General features: G+C 38.2%; 1 protein-coding gene across 10 annotated transcripts in view; it reads left to right on the top strand.

Annotated features, from left to right (window-relative positions):
* MCF2L (MCF.2 cell line derived transforming sequence like) overlaps window positions 1-20,858 on the top strand; it is a 152,942-nt gene extending 132,084 nt beyond the window's left edge. For 5 of the 10 annotated variants that reach the window (XM_088160144.1, XM_088160147.1, XM_088160149.1 and 2 more), the window contains 18 exons: window positions 887-953; window positions 4,374-4,489; window positions 5,506-5,575; window positions 6,730-6,822; window positions 6,963-7,055; window positions 8,420-8,545; window positions 9,145-9,366; window positions 9,884-9,976; window positions 10,434-10,512; window positions 10,657-10,729; window positions 11,910-12,025; window positions 12,679-12,765; window positions 13,627-13,686; window positions 14,026-14,100; window positions 17,452-17,576; window positions 18,185-18,297; window positions 18,396-18,499; window positions 18,630-20,858. In XM_088160144.1, the coding sequence (XP_088016270.1) occupies window positions 887-953; window positions 4,374-4,489; window positions 5,506-5,575; window positions 6,730-6,822; window positions 6,963-7,055; window positions 8,420-8,545; window positions 9,145-9,366; window positions 9,884-9,976; window positions 10,434-10,512; window positions 10,657-10,729; window positions 11,910-12,025; window positions 12,679-12,765; window positions 13,627-13,686; window positions 14,026-14,100; window positions 17,452-17,576; window positions 18,185-18,297; window positions 18,396-18,499; window positions 18,630-18,724 (1,807 nt within the window). In that variant the 3' untranslated portion in view covers window positions 18,725-20,858. The remainder of the gene's footprint in view (window positions 1-886; window positions 954-4,373; window positions 4,490-5,505; window positions 5,576-6,729; window positions 6,823-6,962; window positions 7,056-8,419; window positions 8,546-9,144; window positions 9,367-9,883; window positions 9,977-10,433; window positions 10,513-10,656; window positions 10,730-11,909; window positions 12,026-12,678; window positions 12,766-13,626; window positions 13,687-14,025; window positions 14,101-17,451; window positions 17,577-18,184; window positions 18,298-18,395; window positions 18,500-18,629) is intronic. The other 5 variants (XM_088160146.1, XM_088160151.1, XM_088160150.1 and 2 more) reach the window with 3 other exon arrangements.
* The last annotated feature ends 4,735 nt before the right edge of the window (window positions 20,859-25,593 follow it).

Raw genomic sequence — 25,593 nt, 5'->3', positions numbered from 1 at the left:
GAGGAAGACATTTCAGTCTGTCTGCAGCATTATTTAGAGTTTGGGTAGTACCAGAGTCTACTCTTGCTGCAGTGAGGTGATGCTATGGCAGCCCAACTACATATTTTCATTTCAGACATGATACAATTTTGAGTAATAAACCCCCTGTAAATCTACTGAAGGTTTTGGTCTCCATGCTTTGAGACTTTGTCTTTTTCTTGGACTCCTTTTAGTCCCAGTTCTATGTTACCAAAAATCACTTGTATAAAAACTGAACAGCATAACATATGTTAAAGAAATTACTTGGTACTACCTGCAATGCATAGGCAGACCTTGCATTTTTACTTGTAAACTGGCTACTTACATGGGCTTTCTACTGTTAGAGCCTTCTGTTACATCACACAAAATCACAAGGAAATAAGTTGGGGGGGGAAGTATGATTCAATGCTTGATCATTATGGAAATTATAGTTAAAGCATCATTGAGATATTTAAAGTGTGCCCTAAATGCCTCTAATTTAAAAACACCAGTGTAGCTTTGAGTCTGTATTTGAGAATCCTATGTAGCTCCAACTCTTAACTCTTGTAGTAGTTGTAAACACAGTATAACCAGACTTTTTACATACAATGATAAAACACTCTACTGCTGCAGCACTGAAACTGCTAGATTTTATGTTTTCCTGTTCAAACACATTTTCAAAAAATTTAAAATGTTTTAAAAATACATATCTCTCAACAAGGATATATAAAGTAGTTACAGGAATATCCATGGAACATCACATTTTCCATTACCTGGAAATTGTTCTTTTATTGTCTGATGTAAGGAAGAAACACAGACAAAATTAATGTTGCCTCATTACTTTACATAAGTGAATAGGTCCACCTTAATTATCATTCTTTGTCCACAGACATGTAATGAATGAACTTATTGAGACTGAGCGAGCATATGTGGAAGAGCTTCTCTGTGTTCTTGAGGTAAAGACCGAGTTTCACCATGGATGTTAGTGAATCTATTGCATTTCATGGATGTTCTTATGTTTTCCTTACCACTGTAAAGGCTCTGTTTGTTCTGTCAAGCCCTGTGGTCATTATATTTTTCCTTTCTCATCATATTTTCACAGAGGCAGCGATATGTGATTTTTTTTTTTCTAGAAATAGTCCTACAACTAGGATTTTGTATTAGAAAACACAGATTGAGCAGGAAATAAGATGTGCCTTAGTATTTAGGTGGAATCACAGTGAGATTTGTAATGATCATTAATTCCTGCAAAAGTTCTTTCCAGCGTCGTGGGTCAGTTCGAGGAGGGTCATGTGTCACACAGGAATGTGAATCTGCATCAAGAGACTCCTGTGTCAGAGGAGAAAAGTTATTTCTTATATCTTTATTTGCATATCTTTAAGTGATCTTCCACGTGTCTTGGGTATAACTGTGGGAACAGAATGCTTTGTAATAAAATCCTCATTTGAAATCATCAAGGAAGCAAAGGTGCTCCCTTTGCTCCACACTTGTGGAGGCATGGTTGCAGCACTGCTGAGTTGCTTCTAGAAATACACTGCAGTATTCTTTTTTGTCCTCAAGTTTAAGTCTTCAGCTATTTGCAGGGAATGATGAAGTTGCAGATAACTATGGCTAAATAATTTGATCGGGTTGAACTAGAGTGGAAACAAGTGGATATTCTTTGTGTCCATATCAATGTTAAGCTCCTAAATGAGAACTGTCTAAAGTTGTGGACCAGGACTGGTAATTTCTGATTACATACCTTCAAGTAAGAGTAGTGTATGAGAGTTTTGGTCTCTGATCTTGGTTTTGCTAGTTTGTGCTGAGCTTCCCACAGCATTTACATCCTGTGTCCAGTCCAAGTGCTGGAAGTGTTGATTACAGAGGGATGGTCACATCTGATATATGATAATAAACCCAGGTCAGTTTGGAGTGGGCCTTAGAGATCACTTTATTCTCTGCTTTTGTGTGCAATACCGCTGTATAGGTGTATTCATAAAATGAAGGCTTGAATGGTTGGAGGATTTTTGGTCCTTACTGCTGCTACTGGAGCATTTTCCTATTCCCATTACTCTTGATTTCCATAGAGTGCAGTGCAACTCCTGTCTTTCTAGGCCAAGTGTCTTGGTTTTGTGCCACTGTGATCAACACTCCAGTACTCTGACCATGCCAGGCACAGCTCTCCTTGCAGTTTGGTGTCACTCTAGCTTGAAATTGGGTGATTGGGAGTGCCAGCTGTAATTCTGCATTGGATACTTGCTGAGGTAGGGTTCAGTGGCAGTCTTCCAGCTTTTGAGTAATTCTAGTTATTAGTCCATAGTTCTGGCTATTCTCCCATTCCCTTTGTCTCTCCTATTCTATTAATCTTTCAATTTTCCATGTAAATTAACCTGGTACTCCTTTGTAGAGATAGTGTCTACTCTTATTATGCCCTATTTTTTGCCATGCGTTCTCTGTCTGCCAAGGATTCCGATAGAAAAAAAGCAAGGTAGCTTTCCAAGATTGATTATTTGGAAACTGCTACAGCTTATCCAAGATCAATAATTTTTCTTCCATTAACAACCATGATCATCCCACTTTAGTCTGTGAAATTCGGTAAACTTTACTGGGAGAAGAATACTGGTCTAGTCTATTTTTTAGGTATTGAATTCTACCCTTTTTTCAACTTACTTGGATGGTTTTAGAAGAGCTTTCAAATGAAAGTCTAAGCAAGGCATTAAGCATTTTTAAAGTAAGATTAAGTAATCTCTGTGGCTGCATTAAGTAGCTTTCCCTCTCTTTTCTTAAAATACAGATGCTGCATAGGTAGTAAAACGAAGGTTTTTATACTAAATTTTAGAATTGTATCAGCCTAAAGTGAAAAAAATTACAAAAACCTTTTGTCAATGTATGTATTTCACTTTTGTTCCTTCAAAATTTGCAAGTAATGAACTCTGTCAGGCTACTTTTCACCTCAGCTAAATTCGATACTCCTCCTTTTGCCAGTGCTGGCTGTGCTGCTATGTTCGATATCATCTTGACTTACAGTGGAAATAATTTCTTTCTGCAGCTCTTCATCTAAACTGCAGGGTGGCTGCAGTAGTTCTTTTCCTGTTAAAAAAAAACCCCTCAATTTTCTCCAAATTATTTATAAAATTTTAAGGCTGTACAATTTTTCTTTATTTATTCCACCCTTTCTCTTTCATATTCTGCCTTTTTCTGCTTGGGGGCAGGAGAAATATGAGAAAGGAACCAATGTATAGCTATTTATGAGCTCCATTGTCTTTGCCTATACCACTGGGGTCTATTTGTTTGTTTGTTGTATTTTTGTTGGTTTGGGTTTTTTTTTTTTGTGTTGTTTGAGGAAAAAATATCCAGACTTTAAAAGGGCTGGTTCTGGGTTGTTTAAAAAAAAAAATTCTGTTCTATCCAAATGCTTGAATTCTTCAAGTTAGCTGACTTTACCTGCTAGTTCTTCTAGTTTGGACCACATGTCAAAATTGAAAATCTTACTTGTAGGTACACTTTTGCTTATCTTTTCTTTATTTAGTTTGTTATAATCTGATGTGGTTTATTATAATCAATGTGATTTAATGCAAGGATCACCTTGTGTTTAAAAAAAAATTTAAAACAAACAAATCACAAGAGAGAGAATCTTATCCAAATCTAAAGAGGATAAGATCATCTTCCTTCAATGCCTGTATGCTAAGAAATCTGCTTATAATGCAGGTGCTAGATAATTCCTGCTGGTTTTCTGGTTAATTTCTTGGGAGTGTTCTATTTGTTTAGGGTTTTTTAGTGTTATGAGAGAACACAGATTAGTGACCTCAGGGCCAGAGGAGAACAGTCCTGGGTTAAAGCCACTTGTGTCGTTTTCTGTGCCAGATAAACAGACAAGAGAATGTGTGCTCATATGGCAAGTGGAAGATGTGGGGATCTAAAGCTACTCCTTTTGGTACCAAAGCAAATGGAAGTGCCTTAAACAGAATTTTTAGCTTAATGGTTTCTCTTACCCTTACAAATAACAAGGCTAAAGCAAGCATGGAGGTTTGTGTGTGTACTGTAGTTGTGGCACTAAATTCAGATGTGTAAAGTCCTAGCAAAAAGAGTATGAGCTGTAATATGTAAGCAGTATAGGAATGTAGGGCCTTTATTTGGTGAAAATTGCTGCAAAGTTTGTTTATCCTCACTTATCTAGAATCGCTGGATTTACTCAAGTGTCTTTCTAAAGACTCTGTGTGTATCTGAGTGGGGTGATAAAAACACAAAATTTGTATTCTTCTTTCATGGTTAATACTTTTTAATTAATAGCTTTTTCTTGTCTGTCTGTCTGTCAGCCTGAAGGCTGACTGCCTTGTTAGAGAGAGCAGTCCTGCAATAAAGGGAGGCAGTAATTGTGCCTCTCTCCTCTGTTGCAGGGTTATGCTGCAGAGATGGACAACCCCTTAATGGCTCATCTCATTTCACCAGAACTGCAAAATAAGAAAGATATCTTGTTTGGGAATATGGAAGAAATTTATCACTTTCATAACAGGTGAGGATTTGCATTTGGTTCTGAGAACAGCATTTGGATGAGATTCTTTACTTTGTATTTTAATCTGCTATAGACTGCTAAAAGATCCTTACAGAGTTCTGCTTGTCTGTGTGGCATGTCAACATTATATTGCATAGAAGAGGAAAAGCAAAATATCTATAAAAGAAGAGTAAAGCTGTGTGAAACCACATATATGCAGTACACAGGTAGAATTCTGAATTTCGATTGTCTTTCTGAAGCAAGATATTTGGATGTGGTTACAAGATAATTTTAGTAGGTTTTATTTGGGTTTCTTTTTTTTAAATTACTTTTGCTATGTAAAGTGAATTATGGTTCTAAACCAAAAATTCTCAACTCTTACATCTGATTGAAGGTGATTAATTTTATATTTCTAGAGATGAATTAAATAATATATTAAATTAATGTATAAACTCATATTTATTTATATATATTAAAATATGTATTGAGTGACCTCTCTGAAGTCTGAATCCTTGCTGCTAGAGAGGTATTTCTTCATAGGATAATATTTAAATTCACAGGAAAGGGAAATTGGTTTTCAAGAGTAGTTGTTTCTTATTCAGGCAAAACTAGAATGAAAGTTTTGTCACTGATTTTTTTTTTTAAATTTGTTTTTTGGGTAGGTTAATTTTTAGTTTTGGGAAGGTGGCTTTTGGATTGTTTGGTGTGTGGTGTTTGGTAGTATTTGGAAGCAAAACTCAAACACTTTAAACTGTACAAATTCTGCTACTGAATACATAAGGAAGGAAAATTAAATCCCCCTTCCTTCTCCAACCCTGTATTTGATTTCAGTTGCAGCAACAGTAAGCTAAAAGAAATATGTCAGAATATTTGTTTTAATTTGCTATCCCCTTTAAAGTACATGATCTAGAAGAATTATGTTTAGTTTTGAAGCATTACAACTCTGTTTCCAAAAGTTTAGAAAATGAATTGCAAGACTGTGAACATTATGACATCTTTCTTTAATGTCTGCTCTAAGAAAATTTTCTTTCTCATAGAATATTCTTGAGAGAACTTGAAACCTATATAGAATACCCAGAGCTAGTAGGACGGTGCTTTCTGGATCAGGTATGTGTCACCTTTTGCTGGCACTTCCTTCACAAACCTCTTTAGGGCTGTAAAATGTCAGAGTGATTCTCACATAATTGCCACCACATCCCCTTTGTTTGTCCTGAGCATGTAATAGGTTGAGAATGTAGATGCTATTTGAGAGTTTGAGATATTTTCCCCTATGCAGCACAATTGATTTTGTTAGAAAAACCTACTATTTCGTTAAAAGAAAACTGTTTTTTTAAAGTGGCAATCAGGAAAACATGAAGAGGAGTCATGCACTGCATCGTTTCACATCACTATAAATAGTTGGTTTACTTGGTTAGATTTCTTTATTGGATTGTTGTTTTGCTCTTTTCTGTTTGTTTGAGTTTTTTTTTAAGAGTGCACCTCAACAGAGTAAATCCAAAACATTTTTGTTCCAAAAATAGAAACCTATGGCAAAAATAAACTTTTTAAATTGGGGATGTACTAAACAATGAGTCTCACCTGTTTACTACAGGCTAGATAAGAATGTGTGTATGGAAATCAGACTCCTGCTAAAGCTCCTGGGAGGAGCCTTCCCTCTCCCTTCTGTTTATAGGCTATATCCATGGAGATGCTGTTTCCTAAAACTGAGGGATGGAGGTGCTTCCGTGCCTGCTGATTTCCTGCCTGGTCTTTCCTTTATATCTATGGTCACTACAACATTTTCAACATTCTTTATTTCCTTTTGCTTTCAGCAAGTGCTGAAGTCATACTATTTAATTTTTTAAGTAATAAGGGGGAACAAAGTGCTTGGCTTACCTTAGTGTGACTCCCAGTGAAAAACACATTTTTGAAATGAAAATAAAGAAAAAGGACAAAGTCTTTTAAAAAAGCTACACTCACAGAGATATTTTTCAGATTGTAGTAGGAATATATTTGTAAATAAAACATATGCTTCTTGATAAGGTGCTTAACATTCAGCTGAAGCAAAAATTAACAGCAATGTTTTATTTTGCAAATTAGTAGCCAGTACAAAATCAGCGATTTTGCAATTCCTTGAGGTATCCTAAGTAAAAAACAATGATTCAATTTTTAGTGGTGGTGGATTTTTTATAGCATTATTGAAAATGAAAAAAATTGTTATGAACTTTGTCTACTAAAGTCACAAGAATTCATGAACTTTCTGCTTGTCTCTCCAATTCCAGATGGAAGACTTCCAGATTTATGAAAAATACTGTCAAAATAAACCTCGATCTGAAAGTTTGTGGAGGCAGTTTTCAGACTCTGTATTCTTCCAGGTATGCTTGCTTGAATCCCTAAAATAATAGTGGCTTTGATTTTATTGGGGTCTGGGGTTTTTTGTTTGGTTTGAATCTTCTCAAGAACAAATAGCACAAATACTGATTAGTGTCCTGATGAAATCCAACACTGATTACAGGAATGTCAAAGGAAGCTCGACCACAAACTCAGTTTGGACTCATACTTGCTGAAACCTGTTCAAAGAATAACCAAATACCAATTACTGCTAAAGGTAAGTATTACTAAACTACAATGCTAAGCACATTTTGTGCATTGTTTTTTGAATGCTGCTTCTCTCATCGTGCTGGAAAGAAACATGAAAGTTAGCGAACAGATGTGTAAATGGAAATACACAAATCCCTGTCCATCAGTTTTCAGCTCAGTTCTTTTTTCTTTCAGTAGAAAACTTCAAATAAGCAAACATTACACAGAGACATCTTGTGTAACTACTTTTGCCTTTAGATTGTGGCTGAAAAGAAGGTGAGAAGTTGATGAGGGGAAAAGAGAAGGTCCAAGAAAACTTTGAAACCAAGATGATAGAGTATCTGAAGTGCTTCAGTTATAGTCACCCCACTCATATTGGAACTTGCCTTTCTGGACTGTAGGAAATGCACTTGAGAGAGAGCACTGTATGGTGTTTGTATGAAGGATGCTGTTGTGATTCACTTAAATATGCTATACTGAGAGAGCAAAATAAGAGCAAAATTTATTTAAATTATTAAATAACATTTTGCCATGTTTGAACTAAGAAATATTTCTCACAAAGACACGTTACAGTTCATGTATTTAATAGTAGCTTAAAAATTGACCTCAAACCAGAATTTAAATAATTAATTACTTTAGTCTTGTGTAAAAAGAGGAGAATTATATAGGTTTTTGACTTAAAATATCTTAACTTCCTACAGTCCATAAGTAAATTCTTATTTTCATACTGTGGAGTCAGAGGAGTTCCACATGAACTTGCTGCGTGTTTACCTGTATCAAATTGGAAGATGCTGCTTCACACATAATCCCTTTAGAGAAAGGATTCCTTTTTAAATATGTAGACAATACCCAATGCAGTAAGTTTAAATCTGTTACTAGCATGCCAGGCCTTGCCATAATCTAAAGAGTAAATTAAATTTGGCTATGCTTTTAAATTTGTTCACTTCTAAAGAGTAACAAATGAAAAAACTCTATCCTTTTGTTTGAGGATTGTTAGTTTGGTTTGGTTTTGGATTTGTGTGTTTTGGGGTTTTTTTTGCAATTGTGATGAAAAAGATGTTTAAAAAGTTAGTCTTGTAAAATTCTTACATACGGCTTAAAAAAATCTCTAGATGAACAAAATATACTTGGCAAATTAGCAGCAGAGATGAGAAGTAAATATTTAGGATCTATTGAGTTCCATCTAGTATTGAACTAAATAGATTGTATGGTATAAAGCTTTACTTTGCTAACTTTAAAATCACAGAATCGTAGAATGGTTTGGGTTGCAAGGGACCTTAAAGATCATCTCATTCCAAACCCCCTGCCAAAAAATCGGTATTAAATTTGGACATTCCTTGTTGCTGCTGTTTCAAAAGCTAAGTAAGTGTGTTGTCTTTCCCTTGCACTCAGGAAATGCTGAAGTACAGTAAGAACTGTGAAGGTGCTGAAGATCTCCAGGAAGCACTGACTTCTATCCTGGGCATTCTTAAAGCAGTTAATGATTCTATGCACCAGATAGCCATTACAGGCTATGATGTGAGTAGCAGTATTTTTGCTTACTTTTAATTTCCTTTTCTTTTTTTTTTTTTAGATGAATGTACAGCATACCTTATACTATGTACTAATAATGAGAAGAGTGTTTCACAAAACATGCCTTTAAACTTATTTGTGAAATAAAAATCATAGAAAAGAGTTCTCTTTATACTCTTTTGAAGTTTTCCTGCTATGACTTATATTTTCCTCTGTGTACCTAAGGTTGATCTTTGTGTAAAACTACACCCAAAACTTTCAGTTCCCAAAAAACCAACAAAACCCAAAACAATACATAAGCAGATTTGGAGCCGAGTTTGGGAGCAAAAAACCAAATGTGTATTGTGCTTCCCTCTCGCTATGTGTAGTTCTCTATGGCTCTGCTACTGGTGCTCTCGACTGTAAAACCCTGCTTGAACAGTGTTGGCCAGTGAAAATTATATGTAAAAATTCAACACTGACTTTATTGAAATTCCAAATCTGACATAAACATTGATACGAGAGATTATTGGGAACAGCAGACCTTCTAAAGACCTGTTTAGATTCTGTATTTTAATCTGATATTATCTCTGTAGTTACAAATATCACTGTTCTTTTTGTTCCAGGGAAACCTGAATGAGCTGGGCAAGCTTTTAATGCAGGGATCCTTCAATGTCTGGACTGATCATAAAAAGGGTCACACAAAGGTGAAAGATTTGGCACGCTTCAAGCCAATGCAGCGACACCTCTTCCTCCATGAGAAAGCAGTGCTGTTCTGTAAAAAGCGAGAAGAAAATGGAGAGGGATATGAGAAAGCACCTTCTTATAGCTACAAACACTCCTTAAATGTAAGGCACTGATCAGTCCTGATGGTCAAGGTACTGAGGGCTTAGCCTGTAGTAATAACAACATTCTCATTTTATGTGTGCAAACCTGTGCTGCAGCATAGTTTGGGAACTTCACTCTTTCAGACAAACCTGTCTGGTGCTGCAGGTCTGTGTTATTTTGTGTTGCTGTCTGTCCAGCTGAATGGCAGTTGCATTAATCACACAGAAAATACAGGGAAAGGTGATGTAAATATCATTTGGTGGTCTGGATTTTAAAAGCAACGTTTTACAAGTCAGTCTCAATCTAATGTACCTAAACCCTTCTTCCCTCCAAGGTAGCCAGGCTGATACAAGGCACTAAGTCTCTTGTCTCCAACATGCAGATCACAAGTTGTTAGCTATTCATTTCCTTGTGCGAGAAGCCAGATGGGGTTTTCCTTTTCAGAAACAAGGTACCAAAGAATAACAGCAGCAGCCTTCTTCTGTTTTTAACATAATTGCAATGCAGTAGGTCAGCTTCTGTTCTCTTTGCTTCCAGATGGCTGCAGTTGGAATAACAGAAAATGTCAAAGGTGATGCAAAAAAATTTGAAATCTGGTATAATGCGAGGGAAGAAGTTTACATTATACAGGTAAATTACTTTGCCCTACATAAGAAATAGAAAAGGGGAGCAGGAGTCTAACCCTAAGAAGATCTGGAGGTTTTTTCCTTTGTTATATCACTAATAGAGTGAGATGAGGAAATGTAGGAAAAAAAAGAGAGTCTAAATCATATTTCAATGGAAGAGTCTTCTAGGGAAAGAAAATAATCACATCTTAACAATGTCCATAGAGGATATTGTATACACCATCACTGTAGCTGTCACTGGAATAGTGGAGGGCTTGGGAGATGGGGTTTGGCTGTAGCACATGCACAGCCTCTGCCTCAGCCTGTTCTGGTGGCTACAATCAATTTCTGTTCATGGAAGTATTGGAAAGGGAGCTTTGTCTCCCTCTTGAATGATTCTTCTGAGGCTATGCTTTGGCATGCAACTATTTGTGTAATAACTATTCTGTGCTTGATGGCTGATTGTATTTATTTTTGGGTAGGCACCAACCCCTGAAGTTAAAGCTACTTGGGTAAATGAAATAAGAAAAGTGCTGACAAGTCAACTGCAGGCATGCAGAGGTAAAATACTTTGGAGATTGTCTTTTTTCTTTTTCAATTTTTAAAAATCTATTTTCTCGTTGATCTTCAGATCCTGCCCTGTAGATCTTCCCTGTGTAGGACACAAATCAATTTTAATAGTTGTTTTTCTTTCCTCCATTACAGAAGCTAGTCAGCACAGGACACTAGAACAAACACAGAGCTTACCTCTACCACTACCAGCATCATCTTGTGCAAGGTAAATATGTTGTCACATCAGCCTGACTATCTTGTAAATATACTAATACATCTGATTTGCAGCTCTTCATTGCTCCTACCCCTTAATACTGGTCCTAAACCAAAGGTTTTGGTTTAGTTCTCTTCCTACTATAAAGCTGTAAAGCCTGGAGTTTATACATCTCCAAAACTGTTAAACTGAGCAGCAGTGGCATGTGTTTTGCCAGTTGATAGAGAACGTCACAGAAATGTCATCTTCTACACCAGCCAAAATCCTGGTGGTATTATGTATCTGCTTGTTGAGCAGCTGATTATATACATTATGTTCCAGATAAGAGAGTTTTATGGAGCAGCTTTTTATTCCTTCACTGTTCTTTTCCTTTACTTTTTCTTTCTTTTCCAGTGTCACATTACCTTACTTTGTGTCTTTTTCACAGCACTATCTTTTCTCTCTCTTTGTTCTTTTACTCCAATACTCCAGTTTTACCTTTTTTTTAAACCTAAATAATGTTTAAATTCCTCCAGTGTCCCAATTTCTGGGTAAAGTTTTTCATTTTTTCCATCCTTCACCATACCAACCTATATATTTTTCTGTTCCCATCTGTTGTTCTGCCCTTGCCTGACACCTCTCTTTAATCCTCTGCTGCTCAGTCTGGTTTTTCATATGTATGTATATACCTATCCATAACTCATATCCATATCGTGTGTGCTCAAATATATATTGGTAACTCTTTGCCTTGCATCTTTTTTGCATCTACTTTTGCTCAGGGAGAATTTCCCAGATAGATTATATTTGTGGAATGTCTTTATCCCATTCCCAGATGGAGTTGTGATGGGAATCCACTGCAAGATCCCCCATTTGTTCCTGTACTAAGAGCTTTTGACAGGCAGAATTTATTCCTTTATCTTTCTTCTTTTATTCCTGAAAGAATAAAAGGAACCAGTTAGCTGCAAGCAAGTGGAAGTTATCCTGAGCCATCTTTCCAGTATCTCCCACTGCCACAGTATATGTGACTGCAGTTAGTCAGGAGAGGTTTCTCATTCATATGTTCTCATGGTCTTTAAATGCACAATCACCAATGACTTTTTCAGTCCTGGAAGCTGCAGTCTGGGAAGTAACAAATCAGTGTTTTTCAGCCTATATATCTGTATGTAAAAGCCTGTAATTGGATTGATTATCTTCATTCTCTTCTAATAAACAGTCCTTCACGAAACCACATCAGAAATACTAAAAAAATGGAGGAGAAAAAAGCTGATCTCCCAAGTGTAGAAGGTTGTGGCACTACAGCAGCACCAAAGTATCCCGAGAAAGGCAAAGGTGAGTTTGCCCATACATGCCGTGGTCTTTAATTGCAAGGAGCATGCCTGCACTGCAGATGCACAGGCAGATCCACCAGCAGAGTAGCCACGGTAGTGCAGGGGAGGCAGCAGGACTCCTGAAGGAGCAGGACTTTGCTCTTTTCAGCCCTGGGGCAGCCCACCCACACAGTGCTGCCCACACTGCAACCAGCATGCTGGTCCCTTCTGCCCTTAGCTTGGGATTGATTTCTGCATTCCAGTGTGTGGTGTGGACAAGCCCAAAGCCTTCTTGAATGGATGGTAGCCAAAGGCAGGTGGGAACTATTTGTTACGATGCCGAAGTCTGCAGTAGGTCTTCTCTTAAAGCTGCCCAGCTTCTCAGGGTTCTCTTTCTCTGAAAAAAATTCTTGGCATTACCTGACCTAAGAGAGAGTTGTTTTGGTTTTTTTGTTACGTTTTTTCTCTTTAATTTTTTTCCCATCGTGGAAATTATTTATTGAACCAGTGGCCCTTGCTCAGCAAGAACAACTGGACACTTGTGTTGTACCTGGACTTTCAGTTGCCCTTCTCATCCTAACATGCAGGTTCCCTGGCACAGCTGCTAATGACTTTTTGCCTTGATCTTTTCATGGCCTTCTCCCTTTTTCTTTCTGTCTCTCTCTTCCTTTGTAGACAACACTAGCTCTACCTCAGAATGCTCTGTACTGTCAAAAAAGCGCTTTACGCTGCAGGGCTTTACTAACCTCAAAAGTCAGAAAGGTAACTTAAAAAAAAGGCTAGACTGTTTTTTGTGTAAGGCTGTAATTGAAGCATCACCTTGTATGTGTGTGAAGTGTGATAGGTTTTCAGTGTACACACTAGCTTGTTCTTCCAAGGTCAAGCTAGGTTCCTTCGCTGGTGCCTCTGACAGGGAGATTTCAAGGGAAGCCAGCTCCAGAGTGGGAGGGGGAGATGCAGCTAGGAAAAGTGGTGCTGGGGAGATGCAAGAGAAGGAGTGTGGTTTCCAGTGCCTCCAATCTCACTGTCAAGGCCAAGGACAGAGTTTATAGTGTCCCATTCCTGTAGAAACACTAGAGGAAGGAAGTTGTCTTCTGACCAGACACTTGGCCTGCTTCTAGCTTCAGTGGATCTGCCCCAAGTGCACTTGTACTTGGCAAAAAGGAATCAAGGTGATTCTATGAAGGTTTTATAGAGGAATTTTTTTTTTTGACATCTTTGCTAACAAAATTCTCAAAGCATCAATAACGACAGCAGAATGTGTATGACAATGTTGTTTTGCTGGATAGAAAAATAAGTAAGAATTTTCTTATTCTTCCAGAAATGGTCTTTACCTCTTTTATCCTGAAACAGGAAATAAGACTTTGAGACTTTCCTTGTTTCCTCTAGCCAAGTAATCACACTGGTACAGTCACTTCTTGCTTTGAAGGGCTGTCTTTGAACACTCTGAATTGCATTAAGATGATGGCACTTGTTAAACAGCATGGTATTTTTTCCCCCACAAGCTTCCTTCCAAAATGCCTGTTTAAAACCCAATTACCTTTGAGTTCTTTCTGGAGAGACTAGGGTTATGTATCTAATGCTACTGAGGTGAGCACTAATGTCCCATGCTTGCCTTGACAGAAACTCCATCTCCTTCTGCTAAAAGCCAGACATTGCCAATGATCCTTCTTACAGGACCAGGTATTGCTGTAGCACTAGATTTACATAAAAATTATTGCTTAATTTGGTAATGTTTGAAGTTAATTATATTCAGTTGATGTCTAGTCAATTTAGAAAAGTTTCTATATATTTTCATCTATTACTGTAAAATAAATTTGTCAATTTATCTTCAAATAACTACTTGTAAATAGTTAATTCCTTCTGCTACCATGCACCAGAGACAGCTAAAATTAGATTACAGAAATCCATTTGTTTTCCAGTGTAAACTCAAAGGTATTTAGCATGCAATCCACCTATTATCTTTCTTCCAGTTCTTCAATATCTCTCTTCTGTGTTTTTTGCCTATTCATCCTCCTGCAGCTTCTCCTACCAGTCCTGACAAAAAAGCCAAACGGCACGAAGTAGTGAGTGACCCAACTCCTTTTGGTTTAAGAGGTACAGTGATGCCACATCTTGTACTCCACAAGTACCCACACATTCCTCATGTGATACGTTACATCAGAGTGCTGAGAATACCTGTATGATGCTGTTGTGTGCAGGACTATTGACATCAGCTGTGTTTTTCCAAGTGGATCTATAGATACTGGTTTTAATAGCACAACTGGTTTTGAAGTTTGACCTTTGTTTAAATAAAGTAGCATATGGGTGACTGGTTTTTAGAAGATAGGGGAAAGAGATCTGTTGCTGAAGAAAGAGCCAGAAGCCATGTGTTTAATGGAATACAGGGTTGTCTAGCTACTCTGAGACCATGGTTTTCCATATGTTAGAATCCTTCTATCACTGGGGCCCTTGTGGAGAGGATTTAACTTTTAAAAAAGCAAAAAAAATTCCAAAACTCAGATCGCTGTCATGAGGAATTTCTGGTTTAGATCTGCATTTATTACTGCAGACACAGCCTTGTTGCATCTTTCTTTGAGCCACAGTAGGAAACTTTTACCATCCTGTGAACCCCAGATGACTTAACTGAATTCCTTGCAGCAATTTGCCTCCTATCCTCCCAACTCACAGCTGAGCAGAGAATAGGAAAGTATTTCAGTTAAACAACCCATTTCTGACCAGGAGGGCTGATGGTGAAAGTTGAGTACAAATTCCCTAGGGCTAATTAACTAGGGTAGTAGAGTGTACAAGGAGAGCAGTTCTTCTCCCCCTGACTCTTTTCACCACTATCTCCTTTAGAAAATATTAGTCTAAAGGTGTAGCTGTTTCAATCCCTACCATCAGCCTTCTCTCCAGGCTTCTGAAGTCTTTGTCTTGTCTGTGGAAATGGTGCAAGCTCAGCTGCTGTGCTGGGGAAACTGCAACACCATTCACCTTGCTGAGCAGCAGGCAATTTAATCCTGGGCTAGACACCTGCAGAAACACCACAAGGGACGATATGAGAGTTACAAGGTTGTTCTTCTGCAGGGAACAGGCAAAACTCTGAGATCTCCAGGTACCATGGAAATCCTGAGGACCCAAAAATGTCTGAAAGAAAAGTGTGTTTTATGGCCTTTTCTTTGGGTGCTGGAATTTTCCAAGGAAGAGAGTCCTTGATCATTGCTGATTCACAGTAAAATTATTGTGTCCTCAGAACAGACTTACCTGATTTGGTGTTCTGTCCCAGAAGCATCTTACTTTATGAAACTGCTAAAACAATTGAATTGATTTAAAGCATCTACTAACTCCTCCTTCTGTCTTGCACCTTCCAATCTCTTTTCTGACACTTTATCTCCTCTCTTTCCCCAGCTCAAAGAGGGATAAGCAGGGAGCTTACCTGGACATTTCGGGATGAAACTGCACCATGTGCTGGCCACAGCAGAGCACATGGCCCCCATTCATTTCCTTGCACCGCTGTATTGCTCTGATTCATGCTGAAGTGAGCTCAAGGAATATGAATTAGTGTCAGAATTACATGTTGTAGGCTGATCATAGCTCTTTGAAGAAACCTGTTAGATTATTTCTGAAGGGAAGCATGAATTCTTGGTTTTCCTGGGATCATTATATCTAAAATAATTTCTGAATAACCTTGTTTTTTCCCAGAACTGCCTACTCTTTTCCTGCCTTTATAGGGAGCTCTGATGTAGTCCCACTCTGCAGAACACACACACATGGATTGAATGTGCATGTGTAATTTCGGTTCCATAGTTTGTTAATATGAATACTACCATGGTGACCACCTTCCTTCCCAGGAGGAGATGGGCTTTTATATAGACTTGTTAATTGTAGAGTGCCAGCTTGTATGAGGAGGAGTAGCATCATTGGTATGGCAGGATCAGGCCAATCTGCTCTTAGCACATCAGCACAATATAAGAAAACAAAGAGGCTGAGGAATGAGAGTTCTTAGCCAAAATGTACCCAAACTGTTACCCAGTGAGTATGATGTTACAGGCACTTAGAGTGATTTCACTTTCTTTTTCTTTTGTACAACTCATTGGTTCTGTTTCTAATGAGAGCTTGGAATACTTAGGAGAAACCAAGTTTTCTTTTGTTGCATTGTTCTTAACTTAGAAATAACAGAAATAGTTTCAGTTGTATCCAACAAGCCAATTACAACTTCCAAGGAAATTTGCATGGAATACAGCAGAAATTCATTACTCAGTTTCTTCACAGATAGAAGTTCATTCTTAACCCTGGACAGGGTCAAATGGGTCAGTACTTCCAATCTTGTGCAGGTGACTCAGCAGCATAGGCAAGGTAAAAGTCCCACTCCATTTGGTGTGCTCTGGGTGTGATTCCTTTCTTTGATTTCTTTGGCTTTATTCTGATACTGCTCTGTTTTTTCCCAATGCATTGGCATGAACAACTGTGTGACAAATGTCTCAGGAGCACTGCAAAGAAAAAAGGCTAGTGCTTTCTCAGTTTAACTAATAGTTACATAAAATGGGAGGTTTGTTCTTCCTTTCGTTGTTTTCATTGAGTTTCACTTGTTAATATTTGGCTTGAAACGAAAGCTTGCTTACAAATACTTGTCTCTTTTATTATGACTTTTTTCATTATAAGCTCGACATATTTATTAGCAGCTGCTGAACTTGGTGTAAAACATCCCACTAATAAAATCTAATGAAGTTTTATTTGGAAGAGGATTTTGCACACTCTAGATATGATTATCTTTATGAATAAATTAAATGCTGCACCCTGAGAGAGAAAAAGCAGTAAATGACAGGCAGGAGATTGTTGTTGTGGTGTTTGGTGCAGTCACTTAACACCAAGATAGTTCAGAGTACTTAAGTATTCTTGCATCAGGCTGAACACTCTTAAATAATGGGCTACCTTGTCAGGTGAAGTACAGAGTGCTTGTAACTTGTGTGGAATTTTTTGACAGTGCTTAACAGTGTGAAGGAGGCAATGCTTATCTATCCCTTATTCCAGCAAACTAGTTAGGTCGCTTTGGGTGACAACCTGTGTTCAACCTCTTCCCAGAAAGTGTATGTTCCTGTCTTCTGCTTCTTCCCAAGAAAAAAAGATTATCTATCCCTCGTTTATCTTTGTATAATATATATTTATTATACAACTATTTTTATATATTTGCTTTTCAGTTGGAAATTTGCTTTATCTCCATTCATTTCCCTTTATCTAAATCCAAAGGGCTAAATTCACTGCCATGCATTTCCACAACTCTGCTAACTCAGATGGAAACAGGCCAACTTTTGCCTGCAGGGAATTTCACCCAGCGACTCTAATAACCTCCCTGTGTCAGTTTTTCTCCTGTTTATGTTGATTGCTTGCGAGCTTTTCAGTGGGGAGAACCTTTCTCCTGGTCAGTGGCTCACTCCTGGGAAGTTAACTGTTGGCTGTTCCTTCCCCAAGGCTGGGCCAAGCCATCCCAATCTCTTGATGCATCCGAAGAAAATGACGGCTGGTCTAGTGCAGAAGAACCGCTGAATTCATCGGATGCGGAGGAAGAAGGAGGAGGAGGAGGCGAGATGAAGCTGGTAACCAGAAATGCTTTCCTGTGGAGCTAAGCAAGTGCTACCAGCACAGTGTGTGTAGCAGGATTCAGGAATGCTTTTGAAGCTGGCAGGAGGGAAAGTGTCTGCCTTGAAATGCTCAGCTGGGCCATACTCCCAGGGCAGTGAAGAACCCCTTCTCTTAAATCAGCCCCGTGTTTGTTCCCTGGGTTGGTCCCTCTGTGCCTTTGCACACCTGCAGCCCAGCAAGTCATGGCTGCTTGTGCCATGACACAGCAATCAAGCCATGGCAGCTCCAGTGACCATGTCAATAGGCTTCCACACAGACACCATGGCATGGGTTTGCGAGGTTTTCTGTTTCTTTTGATTCTGTTTTCTGTAGCCATATGAATTAATTGTTGTAGTGGGAACATTTCGTTGAATAATTTTCAGGGTATGAGAATTCATGTATTGAATTTGCAGGTAATCAATCAGCAGACTTTTAATGCCACAGTATATATATTTTCACCATCTTCAGCATGTCAGTACATGAGAAAGAAGCAAGAAGTATTATAATTACATAACAAAAGCTGCAACATACTTTAAAGTACTCAACAAAAGTAATTTGTTTTCTTTCCTCTGTGTGCATTTAGACTCCTGGTAAATATACAGTTGTGACTGATTATGACAAAGGAGTTTCTGAAGAATTTACAGTGAAAAGTGGAGATCTAGTTCAACTGATTCGTGAAGGGGAGGATGGACTTTGGTATGTACACCTGTGTTTAAAAGGCAGATGTTTAGGGCAAAACTTCCAAAGGCATCAAATGAAAAAGTCTGACTTCTAATTTTTTATATTTTTTTTAGGTTTGTGAAGAACCTGAGCAGTGGTAGAGAAGGTTGGATTCCAGCAAATAATTTGCTGATGCTCATAGGCAACTCAAAATCAGCTCAATCTTTAAGCAGCTCTGGTAGGCTATGTATTTTAAATGAAATTATTGTCTCTTTGAAGATTCCTATTATCAAAGAAAGTAATGAAAAACAACCATTATATAACATTTTCCTGTGGTTTTTTTTGTTTTGTTTTGTCCCTTTTCCCAGAATCAGGCACTGCTTCCAGCAATTTGAGCACATCATCAAGTTGCAGTGATAGCTGCAATGTCAGTAGCACCAGCTTCTCTGACATTAAGGGCTAATATGAAATGCTCATCCCACCTCCCTGGAAGATAAATCTGGAGATTGTCATTTGCTGCAGAGTTCTGGACATTGGACTTCATTGGAGACCCATCAGTGCTGTGTTGCCAGCTCTGAGTATTTTTAAAGGTGACTTTTACAGGTTCTCCCAGAAGATCCCAATGAAAAGTGCATGGAATGTGAAGTTGTAAATAAAAGTTAAATGATTTGAAATAGGATTTTGTAGAGGTTTCTGCTCTGAAGAGCTGTTAGCATAAAGCACGTTTTCTCCTCAATACACAGTCAGGTTTCTGCAGAACTGTATCTTTTTGTAACAGCCAGAATCTGAATTTGAGCAAACAAAATGTGTTCAATGCTAAATGCTCATTGTAAACAAATAACATAGCAATCACTGTACAGGATAGGTATGAGGAAAATAAATCCAAGTTTACAATTTCTTCTCCCCAAGAAACCCTTTCTTCAGGGACATACCTCGGTCAATGCAGTGAGTGGGACTCTTATGGCAGCGAGGAAGGAGGTTTGGTCCACCCTTTTCTCTTGGGTGTTCAGGATATTCTTCTGCTCCCTAGAGGCTGGGATGCAGACATGACCATAACAACATCAAGAGAAACTATTACTTTACCCTTTCCAAAATTTTAGTGACATGTGCAATGGAATAGCTCTTTTCTGAGGTATTTTGTTTGGCCTCACAATCAAATTCTTTACCAAGATCACTGTGTTTACATATCCTTGGCAATTTAGTAGTATCTTTTTCCGTATGCAGATGCAAAATGAAACACAAACGTTCTTATTTACTAAATGATTTTTTAATAAACAGTAATTGCATAGTTACTTTCAGCTCTCACAACATGCAGTTACAGGCAGAGGAAACTATTGTAACTGCACTATGGGTCAAGAGTCTTCCTTCAAGCAAACCTATGAGGGCTGGAAATCCAACATATTTTTAGTCCCCAAAGAAAAAATCCCCAATGATATGATTTTTCTATAAAAGGGGAGCACAGGAGAAAAAAAACCACAAAGAGTCAGATTTATGCTACAGATACATATTTTAATTTTTTTAAAGGAAGGATGATGCTGAACTTGCCATTATTCAGGGTATGATGTAAGCCAATGTTGTACATTTTCACTTTGTCAGACGTTATTTGCACACCTTCCTTACAAACAGTACAAAACGAAGTGCATGTATAGAATACTGTATTCATTCCTGTCCATCTCAAATATTTTTGCTTATATGAAAGCAGGTTTTTAACTGATTCATGCACCATAATATTGAAAAATAATGGGGACATGAAAAGCATAACTTTTCAGAAGCACTAGCACAGCAGATTTTGTCAATGGGAGCTGCTGTTAATCATCAGACTCACTGATGGCTGAGCCCTGAATTCTATCTTTATGCCAGAATTTAATGTTTTAGAGGCTGCAGATTAGAAAACTTAAATGACAAACACTCCTAAGAATGATGCAGAAACAACCCTACCCCAGATGCAATCAAAATGCAGCTGACCACGGTCAGCACAAATTGAAGCATGTATATACACACACATTATATTTATGCACTTATGTGCATGTATGTGCTTGTGTGTATATATGTGCATGTGTAGATATGTATATGTGTGTAGATATGATGTATCAATGTAAAAGATGTATTTATAGTCTTCATGCTGCTGAATGTGTCACTTTACAATTCATAAATACTTAGTTTTCTTGCAGTACTGCAATATGCTGATCAGGGTTTTACTTCAGGCATCTTTTTCAACATGGAAATCCTCTGGTTTTTTTTTTTTTATTATTCCATATAATACTGTGCTATAATAGCAGGAATATTTAGTCTGATATTTAACAATGGAATAGCAATATGAGATTCAGCTTATCTTCATCTATGTAAGTTATTTTGTAAATTATCTGTAACATAATTTACTTATATATTGCTGTCATTGCTTGGATGAGACTGTCGTTTCATTTCTCACTGCAGCTTCATTTGTGTTATTTCAATGGTTTTTCCACATCATTGCACTTTAATATAAACCATTTCACCATTTCCTTTTTTACTTATGTTGTGAATTAGAAGTCCAAAGTCAGAGGTCCCTACTGTAATTAATTTGAATAAATTTCAGCGCTTCTTGCTGAATGCCTTTACATAGACATGCTCTGGGGTTTATTTTGTCTCAGTCTTGAAAGGTTTTTATGGGTATCATATTAAAACAGAGAGAGGTTCTAGGATTTGGAACAGAAAACCAGGTCTGTGTATTCAAATCCTCAGCCTGCTCATTCTGGCACCATCTCAGAAAAACACCATTTCACCTTTGTGGTCATGTCTCATTTAGAATCGTGCATGGCACTAGGGAATCAAAGCCTGTCTACAGGCTGAGGATAAAAAATGAAAGCCGGTGCCAGGTAAGTGGGTTGATTCCCTTTTTCCCACGCACCCTTTTCTGAAAGAACACTGTTGGGTCTTCCCAAAGAAAGCTGTGCATCCACGGATCCTGTGGTATTAGCAGAACAAGTTGGAAGTCTGTATCTGGCCACGGCTGTGTGAGAAACAAGACACCATGTTCACACTTGCTGCAGCTGAAGAGGAGCATGCTTGCACATTCACTTGATGACTTTAAGGACCACCATGCCATGCCAGGTGAATTTCATACTGACTGCAGTGATTTGAGCTGAGCTGTTGGCCATGAGCATTACACAATCCAGTTATGGTGTTGCTGAGACTTGACTGCTTTTTCTTTACTCTTGATCTTGTCATCATAACAGCTCCCTCTGTAATAGATAGTCCTACTTTTCTGAGTAGAAGGACGTCCAGCCTTTCGGAGTAGATCCACATCATACGTGTTAAAGCAAAAGAATGAAAAAATTCCAGCCCAAATGTACCCTAGTAAAGACCAGAAGTAAAGGGTTTTCTTTATATAAACCTAATAATGCTTGGTTTCTTAGATCACTGTCTTAAAGTTTAGCCACAAAAAGGTTTCATAGATACAGAAACAGTTTGCTAGTTGGAATATAAAACATTTTCTCCATCCTGCACAGATGGTGTCATTGAGCAAAACTGAGGAAGTTGTACTATAAATCATTTACATCACCTAACTCAAAATGACAGGAGCTCCCCTTCTCAGTGATGTTAGATGTTACTATGAACTCCACCGTGAAGGTTGGAGTGCCTACACAAGTCCCCAGAATCAGCAGCCTCCTAAGATGTGTGTGGCAAAACTAGATCTGCCTGGTATAATGAACCAACCCAAATTCAGGGGTATTCAGGTTAAAATAATCAATTCCTTTATTAAGGATGCAGGAATAGAAGAGAGAAATTCTGTTGTTTCCTAAGACTTTGTGTAAACTGTGTTTAGAGATTGTATTACCAAAATAAGACATTTATCTACTGAAGTGCCTTCGCTGGGCATTCATTTGAAAGGAGGTGAATTTTTATTTATTCCCCATCCATTGACAGGATAATGATGTCCCCAGCTAGTCATTTAAATTACTATGGATTTGCTAATGGTGCTGTTGTAGCCGTGATAGCCTCAAGAAAAGGTTTGTAGCAGAGTTAGTATCTCTCATTACCGAGATATGTGGCATTAAACAGACAAACTTTGGAGCACACTGCCTTTATTCTCACTATATTTTCAGATATCCCTCTCAAGCAGTGAAAGAACAGAAAAAAATAACCCACATCAAAATTTAAAAATACAATGTTAAGCTTGTATTCAGAGTATGTAACAAAAAAAAAAAAATTATCTTCCCATCTTCTCTTTCGTCTTGATGAGAATAATTGAGCTACAGAGCTCTGTCAAACAGGCAGGTAGTTTTCTCCAAGAATGTGGTTCTATTTTGAGGTCTAAATCTCAAATAGTTTGCTGTAAAGCATAATACTCATATATTTATAGATTAGTATAACAGAAATTATTAACTTGCTCAAAGTCTGCTTTTAGTCAGTCTGATAAATGACTGATGGCAAGTTGCTATTGTAAATTCAAGAAGTAGATTATTCCTAAAACTTTCTTACTTAGATAACAGTTTTGTCAGCTTATTCAAATGATCCCTGATAGCCTCTTTAAAATGGAATTAATATTGATTTGTTTTTAAAAAATTGTTTCCCGATGAGAAAACTCATGTTGAGATGACCAGTGACTTGTTGGATCAGATCAAACTTCCCAGTTCCCAATAGCTTCCATACATATCTTCTCTTCAACCCAAAACATGAAACTAAAACCAACAAAATTGTAAGAGCACTTCTTTTAAAAATGTCAGCAGAAAACAAAGCAAATATCAAGACAGACGTTCTGACACATCATCATGTCTTCAGGCTCCTCTTTCTGCTTTAGATTTTATTTCATAGTGTTAATATTTTTCATGTTTAATTTTTTAACTTTCTTACTTTTTTTAAATAAAAAAAATTTTGGTACATCAAAAAATATACTAAATTATATTTTCTAAAGAGCTGTTCCCAGACTGATTCTAGTAACACCCATGAGCAGCAGAGGTACATGTTTACATTAATATATATTAATTTTTAATTGAACAGCAGTTCATTTTTCTTGGAATTGCTCAGAAAACATAAGCCAAAGCTGAAGCCTGCACTGGCAAGGAGATTTATAGAGCAGAACTACAGGGGAAATCTCATGAACTAGAGTGAGACCACACAAGAAGGAAAACAAAGTAACACATAGGGATCTTCTGGGGAAGAAGAGCAAACTGTTTGCTCCTCTGACTGGTGACATGGTTTAACCCCAAACAGAACATGACCATGCAGCTGCTTACTCCCACCCAGTGGGTTAAGAAGGAGAATCAGGAACAGAAAAGTAAAACTCATGGGTTGAGACAAGAACGCTTTAATAACTGGAACAAAGTAAAATATATAATACTAATGATAATAAACTAATGATACTACTACTAGTAGCAGAGAGAGAGGAAAAAAAACAAACAAGAAAGAACAAGTAATGACTATACAATTGCTCAGAACCTGATGACCAGTGCCCAGCCCAGACCTGAGCAGCAATCATCCCCTTCCAGTTTATATACTGGGCATGACTTCTAAGAAAAGAATGTCCCTTTGGCCAGTTTTGGTCATCTGTCCTGGCCATACTCCCTCATGGCTTCTGGTGCAGCTCCTCACTGGCAGAGCATGAAACTCAAAGTCCCTCACTCAGGGTAAGCACTACTGAGTAACAGCCAAAACATCAGTGTGTTATCATTATTCTCATACTGAATCCAAAATCCCAGCATTGCACTGAAGAAGAAAATATCTCTGTCCCAGCTGAAACCAGAACAGTATCCAACTCTTACTCCATACCATTTGTGTCATGCCAGGTCCCACAATTCCAAATACCCCATCACCTTTCCCATCTTTTGATGGTCCTTATAAAAGTCCTCTGAATTAATTCAATCCATTACCTCAGTCCTCATGTTTCATCATAATTGTTCATGGCAGGAAAGATGGCACATGCTGTTGGATTGTTGCCTGTTGAAACCAGTTCTCATTCCATCATCACTGTGCCACTATCAGTTGCATGATGTGAAGAGAGGACCCTTCCTTCAAAAATCCAATGCCAGGGTGCCAGGATGAGCTGTGCTTCAGTACCAACCACTTCCAAAGCCACTCGAACACCTTCATAAGCTGCCAGTAGCTCTTTATCAGTTACAGTATAGTGGACTTTGATCCATATGGAGTCACATTGACTCCAGAGGATCGAATCTTGAGTCTCCCCTGGTACTTTCTGCCAGAGGCTCCAGGTAAGACTATCTCCCCTGTCTGTGGTGTAAAGCACATTCTTTACATCTTGCCCTGTTCAAACTGGCTCAAGGGCTACAGCATGAATATCTCTTGCTTGACTTGTCCAAAGGCTTGTTGCTCAGGGCCTCAGTTGAAATCATTCTCCCTGGACACTTGAGAGGGCTAATCATTAGACTGGAGTTTGGAATGTGCATTCTCCAGATACCTGCAGTGCCTAAGAAAGCTTCTCTTTCTTTCTTGTTAGTCGGTGGAGACACTGCTGTTATTTTATGATCACATCCATTGGGATGTGGCAACACCCTTCTCACTGCTATATTCCCTAAAGCTGCATCTCCTGTGCATGTCCCTTGACCTTTACTTTGTTTTACGGCAAAACTGATGTTCAGAACAAGATAGACTATTTTCTTCCTTTTCTCAAAAACTTCTGCTGTATTGCCCCGCACAATGATATCATCAATGTATCATAGGTGTTCTGGAGCTTCACCCTGTTCCACTGCCTCTGGATTGTCCGTGGCAGATGGTGGGGCTGTGCTTTCACCCCTGGGACAGTTTCAGGTGTGCTGGACATCCCTCCAAGTGAAATAAGCTGGAGTATGAGTAGCCCTGGTGCTCGTTAACAGAATTTGAGTAGCTTCAGAGCCTGTTGCTGGAATTTTAATCTGTTTCCTTCTCCTTTAGTAGCAGTGCTTGTCATGGGGACTGGGGCTATGTGCAATTATTAATAGTTCCCAGCAGATGGCTCCCAAAATACAAAGGGAAGTGATGCTGAGAACACACCAGGTTAGTTTCGCAGCCAGTGGTTCTTATTGGATCAAAAGCCCATACGAGGGAGTACAACAGAACCCAGGCCCTGAAGGCAACAGACACCAAAACAGGAATAAATGTGGCAAGCAAGGTATTGCATAATAACACAACCCTGAGAACAAGCACAACCACTCTGGTGACAAATAAATCAGCATTGTGACCAGTGACTATTAAACCAAAGCAATGAAGGCTTATAACAAACTTGTTTTAATACTTTCTGATCAGATCAGTCAACTCATCACCATCTCAACTTTCCAGGCCCTCCATTGAGCACTAAGGGGACTGTCATGGTTTAATCCCAGACACCAACCAACTACCAGGCAGCTGCTCAATGCCAAC

This window comes from Sturnus vulgaris, chromosome 2 (assembly GCF_052056855.1).
Source record: "Sturnus vulgaris isolate bStuVul1 chromosome 2, bStuVul1.hap1, whole genome shotgun sequence".
NCBI classification, from domain to species: Eukaryota; Metazoa; Chordata; class Aves; order Passeriformes; family Sturnidae; genus Sturnus; species Sturnus vulgaris.
Note: the sequence above shows the minus strand (reverse complement) of the source record. Positions and strands in the feature narration are given on the sequence as shown.